General features: G+C 43.2%; 1 protein-coding gene across 21 annotated transcripts in view; it reads left to right on the top strand.

Annotated features, from left to right (window-relative positions):
* PPIP5K1 (diphosphoinositol pentakisphosphate kinase 1) overlaps positions 1–19,622 on the top strand; it is a 43,734-nt gene extending 24,112 nt beyond the window's left edge. For 9 of the 21 annotated variants that reach the window (XM_055129893.1, XM_055129895.1, XM_055129896.1 and 6 more), the window contains 7 exons: positions 120–210; positions 5,181–5,306; positions 6,024–6,086; positions 9,611–9,793; positions 11,317–11,454; positions 15,296–15,409; positions 18,357–19,622. In XM_055129893.1, coding sequence (XP_054985868.1) covers positions 120–210; positions 5,181–5,306; positions 6,024–6,086; positions 9,611–9,793; positions 11,317–11,454; positions 15,296–15,409; positions 18,357–19,231 — 1,590 coding nt within the window. In that variant the 3' untranslated portion in view covers positions 19,232–19,622. The remainder of the gene's footprint in view (positions 1–119; positions 211–5,180; positions 5,307–6,023; positions 6,087–9,610; positions 9,794–11,316; positions 11,455–15,295; positions 15,410–18,356) is intronic. The other 12 variants (XM_055129904.1, XM_055129909.1, XM_055129903.1 and 9 more) reach the window with 5 other exon arrangements.
* The last annotated feature ends 1,077 nt before the right edge of the window (positions 19,623–20,699 follow it).

Here is a 20,699-nt window from a genome sequence, read left to right as displayed (position 1 = left end):
CCTGTGATTTCTCCCAACTTTTTGACACTGCTTGACTTTATAGGGGCAGGAATTCAGGACCTGGGTTTTAAACTTCTTGGTGGAGATGACAGATGATGATACAGGTTCTTTTTCTCCAGGTGCTCTCTGAGACTTCATCCTCAAGACCCGGTGGCTACCGGCTCTTTTCATCCTCACGCCCACCGACAGAGATGAAGCAGAGTGGCCTTGGTAAGGCTTTCCAGCCTCTCTTGCCTGATGTTGGAAGGGGGTGTCTGTCTGTTCTTAAAAGATTTTTTTTGGTGTGTGTGAGAAACCTTGGTTATGGGAATTGGGGTAAGTCAATGGAGCAGTCAGTGGGACTAGGGAAAGTAAATTGGAAGATAATGTATGATTATTTCCTTTTCAGGAAGATTGCCTTTTGGTACTTTTTCTCTTTTAGAGGAAGTGGGGAAAGGTTGGGGCCACACCTGGTGGTATACCAGGGCTGCTCCTGGATCTGTGCTCAAGGGCTCCTCCTAGGTGGTGCTCGGGAGACCATGAGATGGCAGGGATCAAACTGGGGTCTGGAAGCATGCAAGACAGAAGCCTTAACCCCTGCGCCCTCTGTAGCTTGTATCTTGGGTTTTCTACACTAGCTCCTGTTTCTCTGGCTAAAGGGATTTTGGCGTGGGGGGGTCTTTCTTTCTCATTCCTTATCTGTCCCTCCAGTCTAACCCAGACCTTAAGTGGCTATGGAGACTGTGAATCTTCAGAGTTAAAAGAGACAGAGTAATAAATAGAGGTACTTGTGAGTCTTTTAAGTGTCATAGTACTCTTTTGGAGAACTTCTTCCTCTAAGGCCTATATTTATTACAATTCTACTCTAGCCCTTTTACTTTCAAGACCCTTTCCTTCATTCTTTCCTAATCCTGTCATTTTTTTCCTTCCTTTCTGAAAATTGAGGGACAAACCTGAGACTGGTGTAGTGGCAGAGGCTTCTCTCAGGATTTAAGAGAGTGTCTCTTGATATTTTTGATTCCTGGAGAGGGGTGGAGAACATCATTCAACCCTTCCTAAGAACGCAGACTGCAGGAAGGACCAAGCCTCAGAGGGTATTGTATTTTGGGGGAGGTGGGGAGTGATCCTTGGGAGGGGTTTTCTTTGAATCTAGTGCCTTGTGAACTAGCTGCTAGAACTGATGCTTAGAGACAATTGTGTGGGGTGTGGACTTAGCCCTCTGCCTTTTTGTCATGTCTTATTATTCCTTCTACTTTGTTCCTTTTTTTAACCCTTTTCCATGATACTCAATTTCTTAGCCCCTATATAATTAGCATTTAGGCCAGCAAGTGAGGGAAAGATTTGGTAGCTTTCCTGGCTACTTTATGGGAACAAGTTGCCATCTAGATCCCAGAAATGCAAGATGATTTGGGGCATGAAAAATAGTGGCAAATGCATAGAACTGTGACATAAACTTTTCTTCCCAGAAGTCCTTGTAAAGAATAGGATTCAAGTAGGCTAGGAGAAGAGAATCGGTATATTCGACCCAACTGAGAGTGCTGTCATGATCAAGTCAGGGGCACAGCTGTGGGACTGGTTTACAGACTGTGGTAGGAAGAGAGATGGGTCATCCTCAGACATATGCCAGGGTCTAGATGTGTAGGATGGGTAGGGAATTACTCGGAGGAGAAAGTTAAGAACAAAACTCAGTGTGGTCTGTGATAGGGCCTGCTAGTTTCAGCCTCTCTGAAGAAAGCAGCCTATTTTGTGAAACTTTTTACTTTCCAAAACCCCATTCTAGAGCCTGTTTGAGCATGAAAGCTAGAAGTTGATGCAAAAAGAGCAGTGGTAAACATCCAACCATGACCCTGCCTTTGTGGGCTTGAAGGCAGCTGGCCTCTTTCCCACTTAATCCATCTCCTTTATGAATATTAAGGGTGTTAGTGTAGATTTATAAGTAAAGGGACAAATCCCACAAATTTGGGGGTTGATGTGGTTCCTTCCTGCTCAGTCTGCCTTCATTGGCTACTGTAGGAGAGAAGACCAAGGTTTCACAACTCTGTTCTTGGCTTCATATTTGTCTTGTTTTATTTTGGGTGTTGGGGCCCCACCTGGCAGTACTGGGGTCCTACTCCTGGTGGTGCTCAGGGGACTCTGCAGTATCAGGGATTGAACCCAGGCTTCCTACATGTAAAGCAAGTGCTCAGCACTTTGAGCCATTCTGTGGTCCAGCCTCATCTTTGGAATAGCATATATCCTGATTTATGTGCTTTGGAAGTTCTTTAAAAAATTTTTTTTAACTGGGGCTGAAGAAATAGTACAGTGGATGGGATGTTTGCCTTACCAACCCTGGTTTTGATCCCTGGCTCTCTCTATGGTTCTCTGAGTCCCACCAGGAGTGATCCCTGAGTGCAGAGCAAGGGGTAAGCCCTGAGCACTTCCAAGTTTAGCCCCCCAAAACAAACCCAAAAGAAAAAGTTTTATTAACTCTTTGGCCTGACAATAGAGTTTTCTTTTTCTCACTTTAGTTGTCTAGGCATCTATCTTGCTTGAGCATAGGGCTTATAAGACAATAGCTTTTGAGAGCACAAATTAAAAACATGTGAGTTTTATTTACTGCTCACCAGGGCACTTTCTTCTTAGCACATTATAGGCATGCTCTGCTTACAATCAGCTGACTCCTAACATGTTTTTCTTTCTGTACTTATCTTGTTTGTTTTGGGGATCACACCTGGTAATACTCAGGCATTACTCCTGGCTCTGCACTCAGCAATTACTCCTGGGAAGCTTCAGGAGCCATACAGGATGCCAGGGATTGAACCTGGGTCAGCTCCGTGCAAGGCAAGCACTCTACCCACTGTACTATTTCTCTGGCCCCTCTGTTTGCATTGATCTTCACACAGAAGCAGTGCTCTGTTTCTTCTTGACTAAAAGTAATTATTGATTTTATGATTGAACATAATTGATCCTTAGGGCCAAGCTTAGATCACAACAAGCTGTATGACTCTGAGAAAATGAGGTCCCTTCTGAATTTCCGTGTTTATAAACTGCAGGATCTGAATTCCTTCCAGTTTAACAGATGCAGTGAAAGCTAGAACAATTATATAGTGGGTAGAGCACTTGCTTTGAATGTGGCCAACTTGGGTTCGATCCCTGGCACCACATATGATTCCTTGAGCTGACCAGGAGTGATCCCTGAGCGCAGATCCAGGAGTAAGCCCTGAGTAATCCCCCTGATGTGGTCTAAAAACCAAATAAAGGGGCCAGAGCGATAGTACAAAGGGTAGGACATTTGCCTTGCCTGTGGCTGACCCGGGTTCAACCTCTGGCATCCCATACGGTCCCCCAAGTAGGAGTAACCCCTGAGCATCACTGGGTGTGGCCCAAAAAGCAAAAACAAAAATAAATAAAATAAAGGGATACATTAAAAAAATTATTGTATTGGGGCTGGAGTGATAGGACAGCGGGTAGGATGTTTGCCTTGCACACAGCCGACCTGGGTTCAATTCCCAACATCCCAGATGGTCCCCCGAGCACCACCAGAAGTAATTCCTGAGTGCATGAGCCAGGAGTAATCCCTGAGCAATGCCTTGTGTGACCCAAAAAGCAATAAATAAATAAATAAATAAATCGCTGTATCACTGTCATCCCATTGCTCATCAATTTGCTCGAACGGTCACCAGTAATGTGTCCATTGTGAGACTTGTTGTTACTGTTTTTGGCATATCAAATACACCATGGGTAGCTTGCCAGGTTCTGCTGTGTGAGCGAGATACTCTCAGTAGCTTGCGGGGCTCTCCAAGAGAAGCGGAGGAATCGAACCTGGGTCGGCCTCGTGCAAGGCAAACACCCTACCCATGGTGCTATTGCTCCAGGTAAATAAAACCAAATAAATAAATTTAAAAAATTTTTAATTCATATTTTGTTTCTTAGGTAAGGTAAGAAGGCCTAAAGAGGGGCTTGAGTGATAATACAGGAAGTAGGGTGCTTGCCTGGAAAATGACCTGGGGTCAATCCCTGGCACCCTATAATGGTCCCCAAGCACTAGCAGGAGAGTTATCCCTGAATTTAGACCCAGGAGTAAGCCCTGAGTACAGCTGCATGTGGCCCCAAAGCAAAAGCAAAATAAAACCAAAAAAAGGTCAACCAATAGATTGAAGAGGAAATACATCAGTGAAAATCTTAGGAGGAACTAGAACATAGGAGAATTTGGAATTTGAGCTATGTGCTCAAACTTAGTCTCTAATTTTAATCAGTATTCTTACTTTTATTTAGGCTTTTGCTTCTTTGTTTTTATTATACCCAGTAGTACTCTGAGACTAATACACAGTAGTACCCTGGCTTGGGGGTTACTTCTGGTTGTACTTAGGGGTTATCTGGTGCCAGGATTTAAGCTGGACCTCCAGTATGCCATGCATAAACTCAGCTCTTTGAGCTATCATCTGATCCTGTTCTTTCCTTCTAAATCTTTAATGGACTAGATTTCTGGGTTCTTTCAACTCTAAATTCAGGATAAGGAACACTGAATTAAATTTAATTAAAATTAGAGAGATCTACCTGTTCTTGCTTGGTTTATTTTTTGTTTTCTCTTTCTCTTTCTTTCCTTCTTTCTTTCTTCTTCCTTCCTTCCTTCCTCTTTCTTTCTTTCTTTCTTTCTTTCTTTCTTTCTTTCTTTCTTTCTTTCTTTCTTTCTTTCTTTCTTTCTTTCCTTCCTTCTTTTCTTCTTTCTTTCTTCTTTCTTTTTTTTTTTTTTGCCAACTATACCCAGGAGTTTCTGGGAACTATTTCCAGCATGTGCTGGGAAGCCACTTCCAGTGGTGCTCAGGGGACCATGTGTTACTGGGGTTAGAACCTGGGGGTTAGAATTCACATTTAAAGAATATATTCTAGCCCTTTGAATAAACTCCAGCCCAATCTTCCTCTTAGCATTTCTGAGTGCATCCTGGAGAGTGTAGTCTATCCCTTTGAGAAGCTTTAAATCCTCTAATATGACTAATCCCGTATTTGTAGTAGCAACTTGTATCTGCCATGTAGAACTTTAAAATACCTCCTGTGCTTGCCCAGTGTGGCACTAGTGAAAACTGTTTGAGGTCATGTACAGTGGCCTACAAGTGGTGCCGCTGAGTGGCTGCGTGTGTCTTGGTGTTGTCCTGTGAAGTTGTGTGTACTTTTTGTGATAATTGCAGCTTTGCGTGGCTACTAATCCACTCCCGGCCTTGCAGGCTCACAGTGCACAGGGCTGTTCAGCACCACAGTGCTGGGCGGCTCCTCCAGTGCCCCGAATCTTCAGGACTACGCCCGCAGCCATGGCAAAAAACTACCACCTGCCAGTCTGAAGCACCGAGATGGTATGTGGGTGGGTTTTGGGGGGCAACTCTTTTCTTCATTGTGCCCCCAACAAGGATGCAGCTCAAGAGCTATTCATGCTTAAGATGGCAATGATTCTGGCTTTATAACAAGTGTTCTTCATAAACTATAGAGGGGAGAAGGAACCATAGATCCCATGCACCCTTCCATTTGCATTCCCTGTCGCCATATTAGTATTACTTATTTATGCTTATCCCTCCATAATCTCCCACATACAGCCCTGCTACATCAATTTACTCCACTTTTGTATTCTTTCCTGGATTCTGGTCTGTAGGGTAAGGATCAAGAAGATTGGTCCATGATCAGGAAGAATGCAGTGGAACCTCAATCAAAATCTAGAGAATCAGAAATGGGGAAGTTGCTCAGCCAAGGCAGGAAAATGTTATGGAAAGAGATCGGGGGAAGGGATGCAAGTTTCTTTTACAAAGATTTTATTTTTAAATTGCCAGAAAGAGGACATGGTGGTAAAAATAGGGTTGTTTGTGGGACTGTATTGTGGTAAAGATGACACACGGATTCCTAAGATGAGATTTTACTAAAGGAAAAGATAGAAATATAGTTGTCAGGAATCTAAGGGATAGGGTGGGAGCAGATCATATAACCGCTAACTATGAAGTATAGAGTATTTTGCACCAAAATCCAGAGCAGAGGGTGGGAACAGGGGTGGGTATAATCCCCATGATGTCTTTTCTCTCCAGAGCTCTTGTTTGTCCCGGCCGTAAAACGATTTTCTGTGTCGTTTGCAAAGCATCCGACTAACGGTACGTTTGCTTCTGACTCAACGTCATTCCTCCTCACCACATCACCTCAGACACTTAACCTCTGAGTTCTGACACTAACTTTTGTCTTTCCTTCCACTGTGTTCACACCCAACTGTCTTGGAATGAACCACTCCCGAAGTGTCCCTCCTGGGACATATCCCTTTTGTGGCAAACTTTGGCCTCACCTACAGCCTGGCTGCTTGATCCCTGAGGCAACTCAGGGTCTTATTTCCATGGTCACCACCATCACCATTGTGTTCCATTTTTCATTGTGTTTACCCAAACATGAAGTCAACTGCTTCCTTTCCCATCACATGATTGCTGGACTTTGTACAAACATGACAATTAGTCTCCTTAGGAAGAGAATAGTACTTCCTTGTTCATCCTCATTTCTTCTCTTTTTTACCCCCCTTCATTCCTTCGCATATATAATCCAAATCCTTCTGCGTTTTTTTTCACCTATTCTTTTGTTGGGATAGATGATTTGTCTGTCTCTCTTTTGGAGTGCTGTAATTCTCAGCAACCAAGCCATAAGAGCATTGGTCTTGAGCATATAATTTTTCTTTTCCATATTCCTAACTCCTGCCATTTTGTGTACCTTGTGTGGTTCCTGTGCTCCTGACATCTGCTTCATGTTACTACTAACCTACTGCCGGGACCTGGAAAAAAGGTGCCCAGATTGATTGGGATGAAAGGGAAAAATAAGGGAGTAGGACATAGTAGATGAAGGAAAGAGGATTATACCTCGAGTCTCTGCTCATGGTTTCCATGTAGCCCCTATGACACTGTTATCTCAGGGAAACTTGGTGAAGAACTGAGATATCTACTGAGGAGTTTATGGGAACTCAGAAGTAATATTTCATGAATTTTCAAGAACTTAGTTTGCCCACACCAAGTTGGGAAATTTAGGGATCTGTGTAGCCCCAAAACAAAAAGGCTGTGATCTCTTTATAGAGTGCAGCAGAGAAATCTAGGATTCATTTTCTATTTTTTTTATATCCATAGTTGTTTTTTCCCCTTAATTGGATATTATCTTCCAGGTAAATCCAGTTGTTTTAGCTATGGTTTTCTTTTTGTGTAAGATCTAAAACTATCTGAAAGGAGAACAATTAGTTTGACTTCCAGACTGAAAATCTCCCTCAGGTACTGATTTTCTTCCTTAACCAGGTGTGTGTCTTTGCCAGGCAGCTGAAACCTCTCTTTAGGTTGACTATCCCACTGGTTTTCAACCTTTCTACACCTGCAGACCAGCACCACTTTACAGTCCAGCAGTGCAAACCTCCTGGACTATGCTATATTTGCTCAGTTTACATCCCACCCAGCTCTTATTTATACCTGTGACAGGAACTCCCTACTCAGAGTGGCTTGACTGTATATACACATGTTTAACTTTGTGCTTTTCTGACCTTTATGTGCACCATTGTTTCCAGAATAGAACCTCATGTACAACACAATACATGTCCCATGTGCCCGGGACACATGGACTTAGGAGATATATAACTTAGAGAACAGGACCCTGAAATAATAACCACATGAAAGATTTACTTTTTAGGCTCAGGCTCTAATTTGCATGACCATCTCCAGTGTGTCACGTGAAAATGTTCAAAGCCATAAAACAACCTCCAGCCTGTTTATTTTTAGCTCCCCAAAACCTTAGTTAGCAGCCTTAATTAGTTGAAAAAAAATTAATCCCACCAAAAGAAGAAGAAAGACAATGACAGTTCAGATATTGGGCAGGAGAGTAAATTCTAGATATCCTCCAACCCACTGTATTTTTCCCTCAGGAGTCTTCTGGCCTTTGTTGTTCTAGTACTTGAGCTTGGTGGCTAAAGTATAAGAAGCAAGAAGATGGATTCACCTGTTGGCAGTGAGAAAAATGGGATGCTTTTGATGTCTCTTAGTAAAGTTTATCTAGATCTAATTTAATCCTCAGGATGATAGGATGGCTCTGATCTCTGGTCAAATCTTGCTTTTGACTGTCCCAGCAGTCTCTGAGTGGATACTCACTCTGCAGTTGCTTGTGGCAGATTAATCACAATAATATGTCAGTCTACTGTACTGCCATCAGCATCTCCGTGTCATGATATCTAGTTTTGAAAGAGAAGTTGGAAAAATGAGCCTCATTTTGGGAAGGAGGCAAGGCCATGTTGTCTCCTTATTTTGATAGGAAAACGTCTCTCGGCCAATCCTGCCTCTTTTTCTGATAAGGTTCTATCACATCCTGTGACCGTATCTAGTATATAATATGCCTCGTTACTAAACTGCATGCAGACCTCACCAAGGTAAACTAATGTAATGGAAGAGAGATTAGGCCACTCTCAACCAAAATATCAGTATGTCCATTGGATTTGCCAAGCCATTATCTTCTAGGGGCCCACATAACTGTCTATTCATTGATATAGTTAGTGCTCACCACCAGACTCACATGGGTAAAGGCTTATCTTCTGATATTCAGACTAAAGCCATAGTTTTACAGGATACCCTGTTGAACTAGTTCTTTCTGAATAGTTATCCTCAGTTCTCTTCTCTATAACCAACCCTTATCATCTTGTCTTAAAATTCCATAGTTTTTTCCCCAAGATTTTTCCTTACTCTTGTACCATTGTCCACATGCCTTGCACTTTCTTGTACCTTATAACTTAATGGCACATATCCACAGAGTTTGCTAAGCAGGTAAAATAATGAGTAGTTCAGATTTGAAGCCTCATCACTCACCAGCTGAACAAAGTACTGTGAGACTCACACCAGTGGGAAAAACATAAAATTGTCTTAATGTTGACTACTGTAATAGACATAATATCTCCCAAGTCCTGAGATTTATGTAAACTTTTTAATAAAACCTGTATATTTAATTAAGAGGAGGAAAAGAAAATCAATATTGACATTGTCATATGTTTATTTCCTTTTTACATACGCCCTATTTTAAAGGACTCTTGTACCAATGCCAGCTGCCAAATGCAGACCCACTAATATGGCTTTAAATCTGGTCCAGAGGGCCAGAACCTTTAGAAGCCTTGTTAGCTTAACATTTTATCTTGATACCAATATCATTCTTTACTCTCTTTCATGATGGAATCTTTTCATCTCTATCCTAACCTCATAACTGCTTTGTGCCAATCTTCTGAGAAGCAGGCCCTAACTCAGGTTTGCCCAAGAATGATCAGGAACACTGGAACTCTGGTCAAGGTTTCTGGCCACAGAACTGCGAGCTCTTGACCATCCACAATATGACTTCTGTCTGCAGGCACTGGCTAAATTATGGCCAATGAGAAAGGAGAGGGCCTTGCTGGATGATGAGGTCTTGCCTCTTCCTTGACATTCACTGTGTGATATCAGTTCTCTTCTTCCCAACAAGAAATACTCAGTGGCTCTGACCACCTCTACTTCTCTCTTAGCTCACCTTGGAGCTGAGTGGCCCCCACCTCCCAGTAATGCTTATGCCAGTCAGTGCCCCCCTCATTGTCTCTTCCTCTTTTCTTTCTTTATCTTTGTGCTTCCTGCCGTGGTTCCCCCAACCCCTCCAGAGCTGCTGGATGACCAGCACCCTGTGGTCCAGTTGCTGCGCAGTTTTTCCTCTGACTGCTCAGGGGGCCGGCCAGTCTCCTTGGATGCCACGCTGGCGCATCACCTGCACCAGTGCTCCTACCACCTGCGCCTCTTCCGGAACTGGCTGCGCTCAGGCCAGGATGACCCCGAGTGCCTCTACGGTACCCCCTGCCACCAAGCTGGCTGCTGCCACTACCCTGGCTGGGACTGACTGCTTTGCTTATTGCACTTCTGGCAGGAGAGCCCACCTGTTCCTTTCTCCTATTTCCCCTAAGGTTATGTGACTTGCGTTTAGTTGCTTGAATGGGATTGGGGCCAGACTGCCTGGTAGCTATAGCATTGGCTGCTCATCCCCTTCCTATTCGCCTTCCTCACTGCCTCCTAATGTTACTCAGTTCTAGTTCTGTGCAATACAAGAGTAGTCTCTTGCCCTGAAAACTGTTCTGATCTCTGTAACCCTTCACTACCACTATCTTCAAATCTAAATATTTTTCTAACTACTTTAAGGAGCTAGAAACTAGAATACTTTTGACCTACCACAAGAGTATGTGTGTGGGGAAGAGGGGGAGGCACAGAGGTTATGAGGCACAGAGGTTTCATTGAACCTTTGAAGCCAACTAGGGCCAGAGGTTTAGAAGATGGTGAGGTATAATCCTTTTGAGTTATAGGTTTTAGTCATTGGTGAACAGGAGACCATATTTTCTGTATGTATTGCTGTCCTGGCAGCCATTTACTTCCTTTGAATAGATGTAGAAGAGTTACAGATAGGAAATATTGAAGACCAAAATAATATTTGAAAGGTATGCATCTTGATCCTCCAACGGGAAGTGTTTTTTTACCCTTTTCATCTATACTCCCTAAATTAGGTTTACATGTTTAGTTATACCCTTCACCCTACCCAGACTTGTGAACTTACATTGGAATTGTTGGATTCAGAGCAAAGAATCAGTATTTACTCTTTTTTTTTCCTAGAGGGTTTGCCTCGTTTTCTATTGAACAGAGAGATCCTAGCCAGTCTGGGGTCTTCCAGTGAGAGAAGAAGGGAAAAACTTTGATGTGATGATGTGATGGAAATGACCAAGAAAGAACTTCCATCCCCAGCTTGTTCATGCATGTAGTTTTACTGGGCTGAGCTTCATGTGTGTTGCATGCTCTTCAGCTTGCTTTTAAAAATATCCGGCTTTTCTACCCATATCCTAAATCTGCATGAGTCCCTCCTCAGATTTCATGCCCTCCTCTTTAATCTGGTTCTCTTTTATGTAAAACCTGAAATCTGCTGTTTTTTCCCCAGCTCCATGGCCTCCCTGTCTCATTTTAGACTTACAAGGTCACTCCTTGTCTCTGGACCCTTGTTAACATTCCCTGAAAAAGCACAAAAGTAGGCATTTACCCTATTGGGATTCTGTTGATTTATTTTAATGGACCATTTCAGGCTGTCCACAGGATGAAAGGTGATTTCTTTCACCTGGAGGCCTTAGCAGGTAGTTTTTAAAAGAAATCTGAGTGAGAAAATAGACTCCTATAGGGGCTCTCAGGAGTTCCCTCTTCTGAAGTCTTGGATACCCCACACTTAAAAAGCCACAGGCTCTTCTGTTGGCTTTCAGGGACTCTCCATACTTCCTTGACCAGTTGGAATAGATCTGGCAAGAATAGTACTGACTTTGTCCATCCTATTCTCCAACAGGATTTGAAGGATGCTCCATGGTGCCTACCATCTACCCGCTGGAAACGCTGCATAATGCTCTGTCCCTTCGTCAAGTGAGTGAATTCTTGAGTAGAGTCTGCCAGCGCCATACTGATGTCCAAGTACAGGCATCTGCAGGTATGGAAAGTACCCATGTATATTCTTATCTTTGTGCCCTCTGCCCATGCTTCCTAGAATATAAGGAGTACATTTAAAGGCAAACAATCCAGAAAGATGGAAAACTAGACTTGAAAATATGTTTAATTGCAGAGGCCAATTCCATATCATAGAAATGTCACTCCTTCCTAAAATAATTTATAAACTAAATACAACCCTATTAAAAATTATATGTATAATTTCTAGTTCAATAAATCTCATGAAAAAACAAACAAGCAGGAATAACCAACAAAACCCTGAAAGGAAGAAGAACAAATAAGAATTAATATCCCCAGATTTTAAAACACTCCACTAAAAAACTTAAGTAATAGGGGACCTGATCAGTAGTACAGAAGATAGGGCACTTGGCTTGTATGAGGTGTACCTGAGTTCGATCTCTGGCACCACATATGGTTCTCTAAGCCCTTCAGGAGTGATCCTTGAGCACAGAACCACGGGTAAGCTCCGAATACCACCCAGTGTGGCTCTTTAGGAGGGCTGGAGCAATGGTACAGTGGGTAGGACACTTGTCTTGCATGCACCTAACTCAGATTAGTCTGATTCTCGACACCCATATGGTTCCCTGAACAAGCCCCACCAGAACTGATCCCTGGCCATAGAGCCAGGAGAAAACCCTTAGCACTGCTGGATGTAGCCACTCCCTTCAAGAAAATAAATAAATACATCTTTAAAAGGATTTATTTAGTCTGAAATTAAAGAGCACTAAAAAGTAACTTGAAACAATACCAAAATATAAAGAATTCTGCTAAAGAGAATTTCTTTGGCAAATATAAGAGCCAATATTAATGTACTTTGGGCTTATAGCATTTTTTGTTTCTTGTATGACTTAGCACAAAATCAATAAAACAATCTTTATAAGTCGTTGTTAAGAGACACACAGTGTAGAAGTATATAAATTTTAAGGTTCAATCCCCAGCACTGCAAAAACAATTTATATAATATATACATATAGACTAGAGAGATAGTATAGCAGGTTATACAAGCCTGAGTGCGGATAGGAATAAGCCCTGAGCACTGCCAGGTGTGCCCAAAATCTATCTATCTTTAACAGTCACATTTAAGAGTAATATTTAATAGTAATATCTAAGAGTCACACTTTGTAAGCCTGCAGTCCTAGGACCACTCCTATTAGAACTTGATCAAGAAGAGGCTGTCGGTGCTCAGGAGAGTGAGACTTGGGGGCCACCAGGGCCATATATGGATCACCATGGCCACACCCAGCAGAGCTTAAGGAGGAGTATTGCAGTGCTGGGGATCTAACATGAGGCCTTGCATATGCTCTGCTTGAACTATATCTCTGATCCTTAAAGATATGCTTTATGATAAAAACAAAATAAGGTGGGGGGGCTGGAGAGATAGCACAGCGGGTAGGGCGCTTGCCTTGCACGTGGCCGACCCAGGTTTAAATCCCAGCATCCCATATGGTCCCCTGAGCACGGCCAGGGGTAATTCCTGAGTGCAGAGCCAGGAGTAACCCCTGTGCATTGCCGGGTGTGACCCAAAAAGCAAAAAAAAAAAAAAAAAAGGTGGGGGCTGAACTTCATAGGAGCAAAGTTTTTATGTAACTAAACTTAAGTAGCCAGCGATTCATTTGTGACTGTCCAAAGGGACATTAATTGTAATCCTTGTGGTAGCTACTAAGAAAATATTTTTAAGATGAAAGTAGAGGGCTGAGAGATATACAGGTGCTTAAGTGCTCGCCTTGCAAAACAGCTGACTCAGGTTCAATCCACAGTATTTCATATTAGTCCATATGGTCCCCTGAGCACCACCAGGAGTGATTCCTGAACATAGAGCCAGGAGTAAGCCCTGAGCACTGCCAGGTGTGGCCCCAAGAAACAAAAATGGGCAATTAGCGGGCGCTGTAGTGATGTATGCATGTAATGATGTATGCATGAAACTGTCATTAATACTATTGTAGGGACTGCAGCAATAGCACAGCGGGTAGGGCGTTTGCCTTTCACATGGCCAATCCAGGTTTGATTCTCAGCATCCCATATGGTCCCCTGAGCACTGCCAGGAGTAATTCCTGAGTACAGAGCCAGGAATATCCCCTGTGCATTGCCAGGTGTGATCCAAAAAGAAAAATAAAATTTTTTTAAATAGTATTGTAAATCTTCCCCCTCAATAAAATGGGAAAATAAAGAAAAACTTGAAAGAGACAGCAGGGCATGGAGAAACTAGCACAGTGACTTAGCAAGCATATGGTTATAAATTCAAATTCCCAGTGTCCCCTATGCACTGAACACCATCCTGGCAGCTCTGCTATTGGTGATCCCCAGCACCACAGGTGATTTTTCAGTTGCTTAGTAGCCAAGTGTATATAAACACCACAAAATGGGATGAAGCCACTGGTGAGCACTGGAACTAAAAATGTGCCACTCTACAACTAGGAAGTGTGATCTCTGGTGAGTACATGCATGAGAACCACAGCAATTCCCTGTGAAGGATCACAGCTGTAACTTGCATTCATTAGCTAAGAGTGGGAGCCCAAGAGCCCCTGTATAGGAACTGTAGCTAATGGAGCGCAAATCTCAGAGAGCACCAGCACCAAGTGTGCAAGTGCAACCTGATGTGTGACCCCTGGCAAGTACCACAGCTAAAACTGCAAATACTACAAGCAATCGATGTTATAACCCTTGATGCTGAAACAACAACAGCTTCAACAACAATGAAGGGAAGGGGGAGGGGAAGAGGGAATAAATGAGCAGACGCATACATATGCCTATAGTGGTGATCCCTGAGCACAGGATCAGAAGTGAGCCCTGAGCACCTTCAATGTGCCTCCCAGCCAACCCCCAAAACCAATAAATATATTTTGAAAATAGGCCCCAAAGAAGGCAAAAAACAGAGGGGGTGGAAGCTGAGAGATTGTACAGTGGGTGGGGCATTTGCTTTGCACGTTCCTGACTGGATTTGATCACCCCTGAGCACAGAACCCTGATCACCGCCAGGTTTGGCCCAACCCCTTCGCCCCCAGTAACTATTTTTAATTATATCTCCAAAAACAGTTTAAAAGAATGGACAGTTGAATGGGCAGTTCTGAAAGGAAATATACAAATAACCAAGAAACACATAAAAAGATGTTCACTGTCTATAGTCATTAGGGTTTTGCAAATCAAAACGACCTGAGACACCATATTATACCCACTAAAATGGCTACAATTGAAAAGGAAAATAGAAAATGTGTTGGTTGGTGAGGTTGTCTTACATTACAGAGAGAAATGTAAAATGGTACAGCCTCCATGGTTTTGACAGTTCCTCAAAAAGCTAAACATGGAATTACCATATGGTCCAGCAGCTTCACTTGCAGATATACCCTGAAAATTAAAAAATGTAGCCAGAGAAATACTTATACACAAATGTTCATGATAACACTATTCACAGTGGTCATTTTTAAAGGTTTATTTGTGGTATGTGGCTATGTATGTAGGGAGAAGATTCTTATGTTTTAGAAGTGCATATTAAAATATTTATTAGAGTTAAATGTTTCATAATATTTGCCATTTATTTTAGTATGAAGGAATAGATGCAACAAATATGACAAGGTAACATACTAATGTGTTACTTCTAGGACATTAGTATGTAGGTACTGACTACCTCAGCTACTTAAATTTTTTGGAAAATATTTTTAATATAAAACATTTAATATTAAAAATGCTTGTGTGTAGAGGCCCTTAAAAATGCTGGTTATCAGCTTGAGCAAGGGTAAGTTGATTTTTATATTTATTGAGAACCTGTGGTCCTTGGATTCTTTTCTCATATGCTTTCCCCCTTCCTTCTCTCTCCCCCACTTGTCCAGCCCTCTTTGATTCTATGCGCAGCAACCAGGTCTCAGATAACCCATTTTCCCCACCCCGTACTCTTCATTCACCTACCCTACAACTCCGGCAGCGCTCTGAGAAGCCCCCTTGGTGTAAGTAATCCTTCTGGGACTTTCTAGAGGCAGGCCAGGATGAAAGGTTTGGTGAATGGGAGACCTGTCACTTGTAAAGGAAGAAAAGATGAGGGTGAAAGACCAGCATAACCCACTGGGGAGGCTCTTTCATCTGTTTCATGATAAAGGGAGGATCTCTTGCTCTATTTTGTTACCACTGACCTTTATGCCCTCTTTTTGTTTGGGGCCACACCCAGAGGTGCTCAGGATTTACTCCTGGCTCTGTACTTAGAGATTACTATTGGCAGGGCTAACGCACCAAATGGGGTGCTGGGGATCAAACCCAAGTTGGCTGCGTGGAAGGCAAATATCTTACCTGTATTCTGTCTCTCCAACCCCCTTACATACCCTCTTGATCCCACTGGAAATGCTCCTAAAAGATCCAGAGAGAGTTCTTTTGGGAAGAAGATAGAGACTTTATTCTCAGATTCCCCATTTATAATCTACAGGTTTTTCCAATAAACATACTGGAGAAGAAACCTAGTCATTTAACCCTAGGTGTTGCTTTGCATCTCTTCTTTACAATATCTAACCTATCACCAATTATCCTAGGTAACTGTGAATAGTGAAGCCACAAGGAGTTCTTAGATTGTAGGTAGGGGGAGGTGCCAGTGGTAGTCAAAGGGAGGATTTAAAAAAAATCATTTCTTGGGGCCTGTACTATCTCACTAGCCATAAGAAATTAATTTTTTATCTGTGGTGTTGGGGAGCAAATGCAGGGTCTCACACATGCTATGAATCTGATGAGCTTCATTCCTGGCCCTTAAATTCTTTGCTTTGTTAGTTTGTTTTCTGTGGCCACATCTAATTTTATTCATTTTATTTGTTTTCGGTCCACATCAAGTGATGCTTAAGGTTTCTCCTGACTCTGCACTTAGGAATTACTTCTAGTGGTGCTTAGGGGACCATATAGGATTCTGGAGATCGAACCTAGGTCAGCCATGTACAGAGCAAATGCCTTACATACTGTCTCTTCGGCCCTTGGGCCCACATCTAATGGTGCTCAGAGGCTATTCATGAGTGTGCTCAGGGTAACTCCCAGTGAATTCTTTGTGTGTGTGTGTGTGTGTGTGTGTGTGTGTGAGGGCGCATGTGTTATGTGTGTGTGGGGACCAAACCCAGCAGTGCGTAGGGGTTATTCCTGGCTCTGCACTCAGAGATCACTCCTGGCAGGCTCAGGGGACCATATGGGATGCTGAGGATCAAAACCAGGTTGACCACGTGTAAGGCAAGTGCCTTGCCCTATTGCTCTGATCCCATTCCCAGTGATTTTCAATGGATACATGCGATGCCAAGGATAGAACCCAAGCCTCTTGCATGCAAAAGCATGTACTCATTGAACTATCTCAGTCCAAAGAAAGGATTCTTAACAAAAGATGTGTATTTGTTTTTATTAAGGGATTTTTTTGAAAGTAGAGAAGTTTATTGGAAAGCTGCAGAGAGAAGAAAAGAAACTTCCAAATGGGAAGGAACTTAATGTAATGTAGGACTAAGTTATTAAGGGATTGTTTTAAGAAAATGTTATACTTATCCTTTTCCCTCTCTCCCTTTCTCCCCTACATTTTTCCTCTTAAACTATAGATGAGATTCTTTGGAGCTGGAACCTGGACACTTTTTGTTGGTTTTGGTTTTGGTTTTTGGGCCACACCCAGGGATGCTCAAGAGCTATATTCCTGGTCATGTGCTCAGGAGTAACCCATGGCAATGCTTGTGAACGAGGGATAATCCCGGGTTGACTGCATGCAAGGCAAGCACCGTACCTACTGAAATATCTCTCTCTGGTTCACTCTTTTTTTTTTTTTAAATGAGTGTTGGGGGAACCCACACCCAGTGGTGCTCAAGTTTTTCTCTTGGCTTTGTGGTCATGGATCACTTCTTGCAGTGCTGAGGGAATCAGATGGGGTGCTGAATATAGGACGATGATTGGATGTGTGCAAAGAAGTCAGCTTAATTCCTCTATTGTCTCTCTGGCTCCCACATTTCAATTTTTATTTCATATTTTAATTTTTTCATTCTTTAATTTGGTGACCACACATGGCAGTTCTCCACTATATATTTAGGGATCATTCCTGGCAGTGCTTGGAGGGCCATGTGCAGTGCCAGAGATCAGTCCTAGGTTGATTGCATGCAAAACAAGCACCTTAACTTCTGTTCTGTCTTTCCATACCCATTACTAAACATTTTTGATTAGAATGAAAAACTTAAAAATTAAAGAAGTGGGCTGGAAAAATAGTGCAGCTGGTAAAGTGCTTGCCTTTCATGCAGGCAATCTGGATTCAGTCCCCAGAACCCTACCTGGTTCTGAGCCTCTGGGTTCAGAGCCAGGAGTAAACCCTGAGCACAGTTTTTTTCCCAATTTTTTTTTTAAAAAAGAAGTTCTCACAAGGGCTGGACAGATTGTGCATTTGACTTGTACACAGCCAACCTAGGTTTGATCCCAAGCATCCCATATGGTCCCCCAAGCACTCAAGAGTAATTCCTAAGTACTGACCCAGGGGTAACCCCTGAGTACCACCAGGTATGGCCCCCTCACAAAATTAAGTTCCCATAATTTTATATATACTCCAAACACAATCTTATTTATAACCCTGTTTGACTCTAGGGTAAAATGTTTAAATGCTTCCAAAATAGGATTTATGATCCAGTTGGAGTTGTGATCATCTTTTTGTGAAAGAACTTGGTGGAGCAAGCACTCAAGCACTTTCTTCTGAAGTCTTAAATGTATACTTCAATGTTCTTGCTGTGATATAAATTAGGCCAGAGCAGCAGTTCCTGAACCGAGCTAATTGAGAACAACCTAGGGAGAATTCAGACTCTCTTGCCCCAAGACATGAGTATCAGGCTCTCTGTTCTGGCATTTGAAATATCTAGTGTTGATTCTCCTCTTCTACCTTGTCTGACTTGTTCTCCTGACTTTGCTTTACAGACAGCAGTGGCCCTTCCAGCACTGTGTCCAGTGCAGGTCCTTCCTCTCCTACTGCAGTGGATGGTAACTGCCAGTTTGGCTTTAGCGATCAATACTCCCTAAGTTCACAAGTGACTGAAGGAAGTCAAGGTCTTGGGCTGCTCCAGAAGAGCCCTGGAAATGGGGCACAAGAACTTCCTATAGAAGGTAGACAGGAACCTTTCAAACCAAACCAGTTCCCACAGGAACCACTTGCAGAAACCGGCCAGCCATGTCAGGATATCCCTGAAGAGGACAGTCAGCTGTGCCAACAGATGCCTGACTGTAGCCCGCCGTGCCCAGAGAACCAAGACAATATGAACCAGTCATGTCAAGAGGTCCCTCAAATCAGCCTGCTATGCCAGAAAGTCTCTGAGGAAGCTTGCCAGCTTTGCCAGAAGAGCTCTCTGGAGACCAGCCAGCCATGTCAGGAGGGGCCTGTGGAGGCTGCCAGACTTGTTCCTAGGTTCCCTGAAGGGGCTAATGTCTTAGCCCAGGAAATCCTCCTAGAAGTTGACAAACCCACACAAGAAATGCCCAAGAAATCCAGCCAGTCATGCCGGGAGTTCTCTGTGGAAGTTGGGAGGTTGATCCAAGAGGCTTCTGTGATCAGTTTGTCTCAGAACACCCCTGAAGTTGAGAAACCATCCAGAGAGTTCCCCAGGGAAGGTGACCTGCAGGTCCATGAGGTGTCTGAGGAGGTTCATCCCACTTTCCGAGCCGTCCCTAAAGTGATTGGCCCACTGCCTACACAGAGTGTGCCCCAAACTCAGTGTCTGTCGAGTGATTCAAGTCCCCAGAGCCAGTCTCCTACACATGACCAGCACTCACCCTTCCCACCAGCAACACATGAGTAATCGTTTCCTCACTAGTGGTGTCACAATATACCAGCTATTTGAGCTAGCAACTTTTTCTGTTGCCTAACTCACCTGCCAACAACAGACCTTGGGTCTCACCAGAGATGTCTGAGGAAAGGAGCCCTCTTGGCATCATGCATACCAGGCCAGCATTGGGCCTGGGGAGGAGCCAATCTCATGTTCAAAAGAGTCATTGAGTCCTCACCTAACTCTTAGACCTGACTTAAATATTTTTCTCATGGCTGGACTGGCCTGTCATTACCAGTCTTCTCAGCATCCCAGGAGATGCCACTTAACTGCTGAAGATACTATCAGGACAGCAAGAGCAAAGTGGGACTCTAAGATCTCCATTTTTCTAAGGAAATATTCAGACTTCTCAAGGTACCCTTAGACCATATGTGCATTCAAGGGGATTCTTGTCTTTGCTAGCACGCCTCAGGTAGTTTCAGGATGGCAATCTGAAATGTCCAGGAGAAAAGAGTCCCCTTCTCAAACAAACATCCATTGTGGCCAGTAATCTGTAAACTGGACTTATGGGTGTTTTCATATCATCCCCAAGTGCCCCCTCTGCCCCGGCCCTGTTCCTCTGGACAGTAGCTCTAGGGGGAAAAATAGGAAATAGATTGCTGTGAAAATTTCCAGAGTAATGACTTACAAATGCTTTAGGGGGTCTTGACTATTCTGTGAAGCTGTGCCTCCTTTTGTTGTGGGGCTATTGGCCTTAGGAAATGCTGTAGTAGAATTGAGGTCTATTTTAAGCAATCAACAGAGATCAATATTGTACAGATGAGCAAAGATCAAATATATATATATAAATATATAAATATATATTTCTGTAATAGCGTCAGGGGCAGCCTGGCCAAAGACCAAACACTCCAGGGCCCCCAAGAGGTTTGTTCTTACATCCTTGTGTCTTTAGGGCCAAGTGTGATTATGAAGCTTTTCCCAAAGATTGGGGGATGGGAATGGGATGGGGTAGAAACATAATACAGTCATTAGTCGGGGGCCGGAACATTATGAGTGCTCAATAAATATTAAATCATGAGAATGGATAATGATGGTGGTGATGTCCTTGTGGATTTACGAATGAATATGACAGGGCTGGAGAGATAGTACAGCGGGTAGTGTGTTTGTCTTGCACACTGCTGACCCAGGTTCAACCCCTGGAGTCCCTTTTGGTCCCTTGAATTTGCCAGGAGTGATCCCTGAATGCAGAGCCAAGAGTAACACCTGAGGTGTCCCCCTCGTCCAAAAAAGTACCTGTAAGTCAATTATGTCTGTGACTGAATTAGTAAAAAGTCATAGTAATTGAGGGGCTGGTGAGGGAGGTAGTATAGTGGGTACAGCTCTTGCCTTGCATGGGGCTGACCCAGTATTCAGTTCTACCCCGGCACCATTATATGGTCCCCAAAGTACTGAATGGAGTGCTCCCTGAGCATAGAGCCAGGAGTAAGCCCTCAGCACCACC

The sequence above is a fragment of the Sorex araneus genome, chromosome 3 (genome assembly GCF_027595985.1).
Source record: "Sorex araneus isolate mSorAra2 chromosome 3, mSorAra2.pri, whole genome shotgun sequence".
In the NCBI taxonomy this organism is placed as follows: domain Eukaryota; kingdom Metazoa; phylum Chordata; class Mammalia; order Eulipotyphla; family Soricidae; genus Sorex; species Sorex araneus.
The sequence above is the reverse complement of the archived record's forward strand: the minus strand, read 5'-3'. Positions and strand labels throughout refer to the sequence as shown.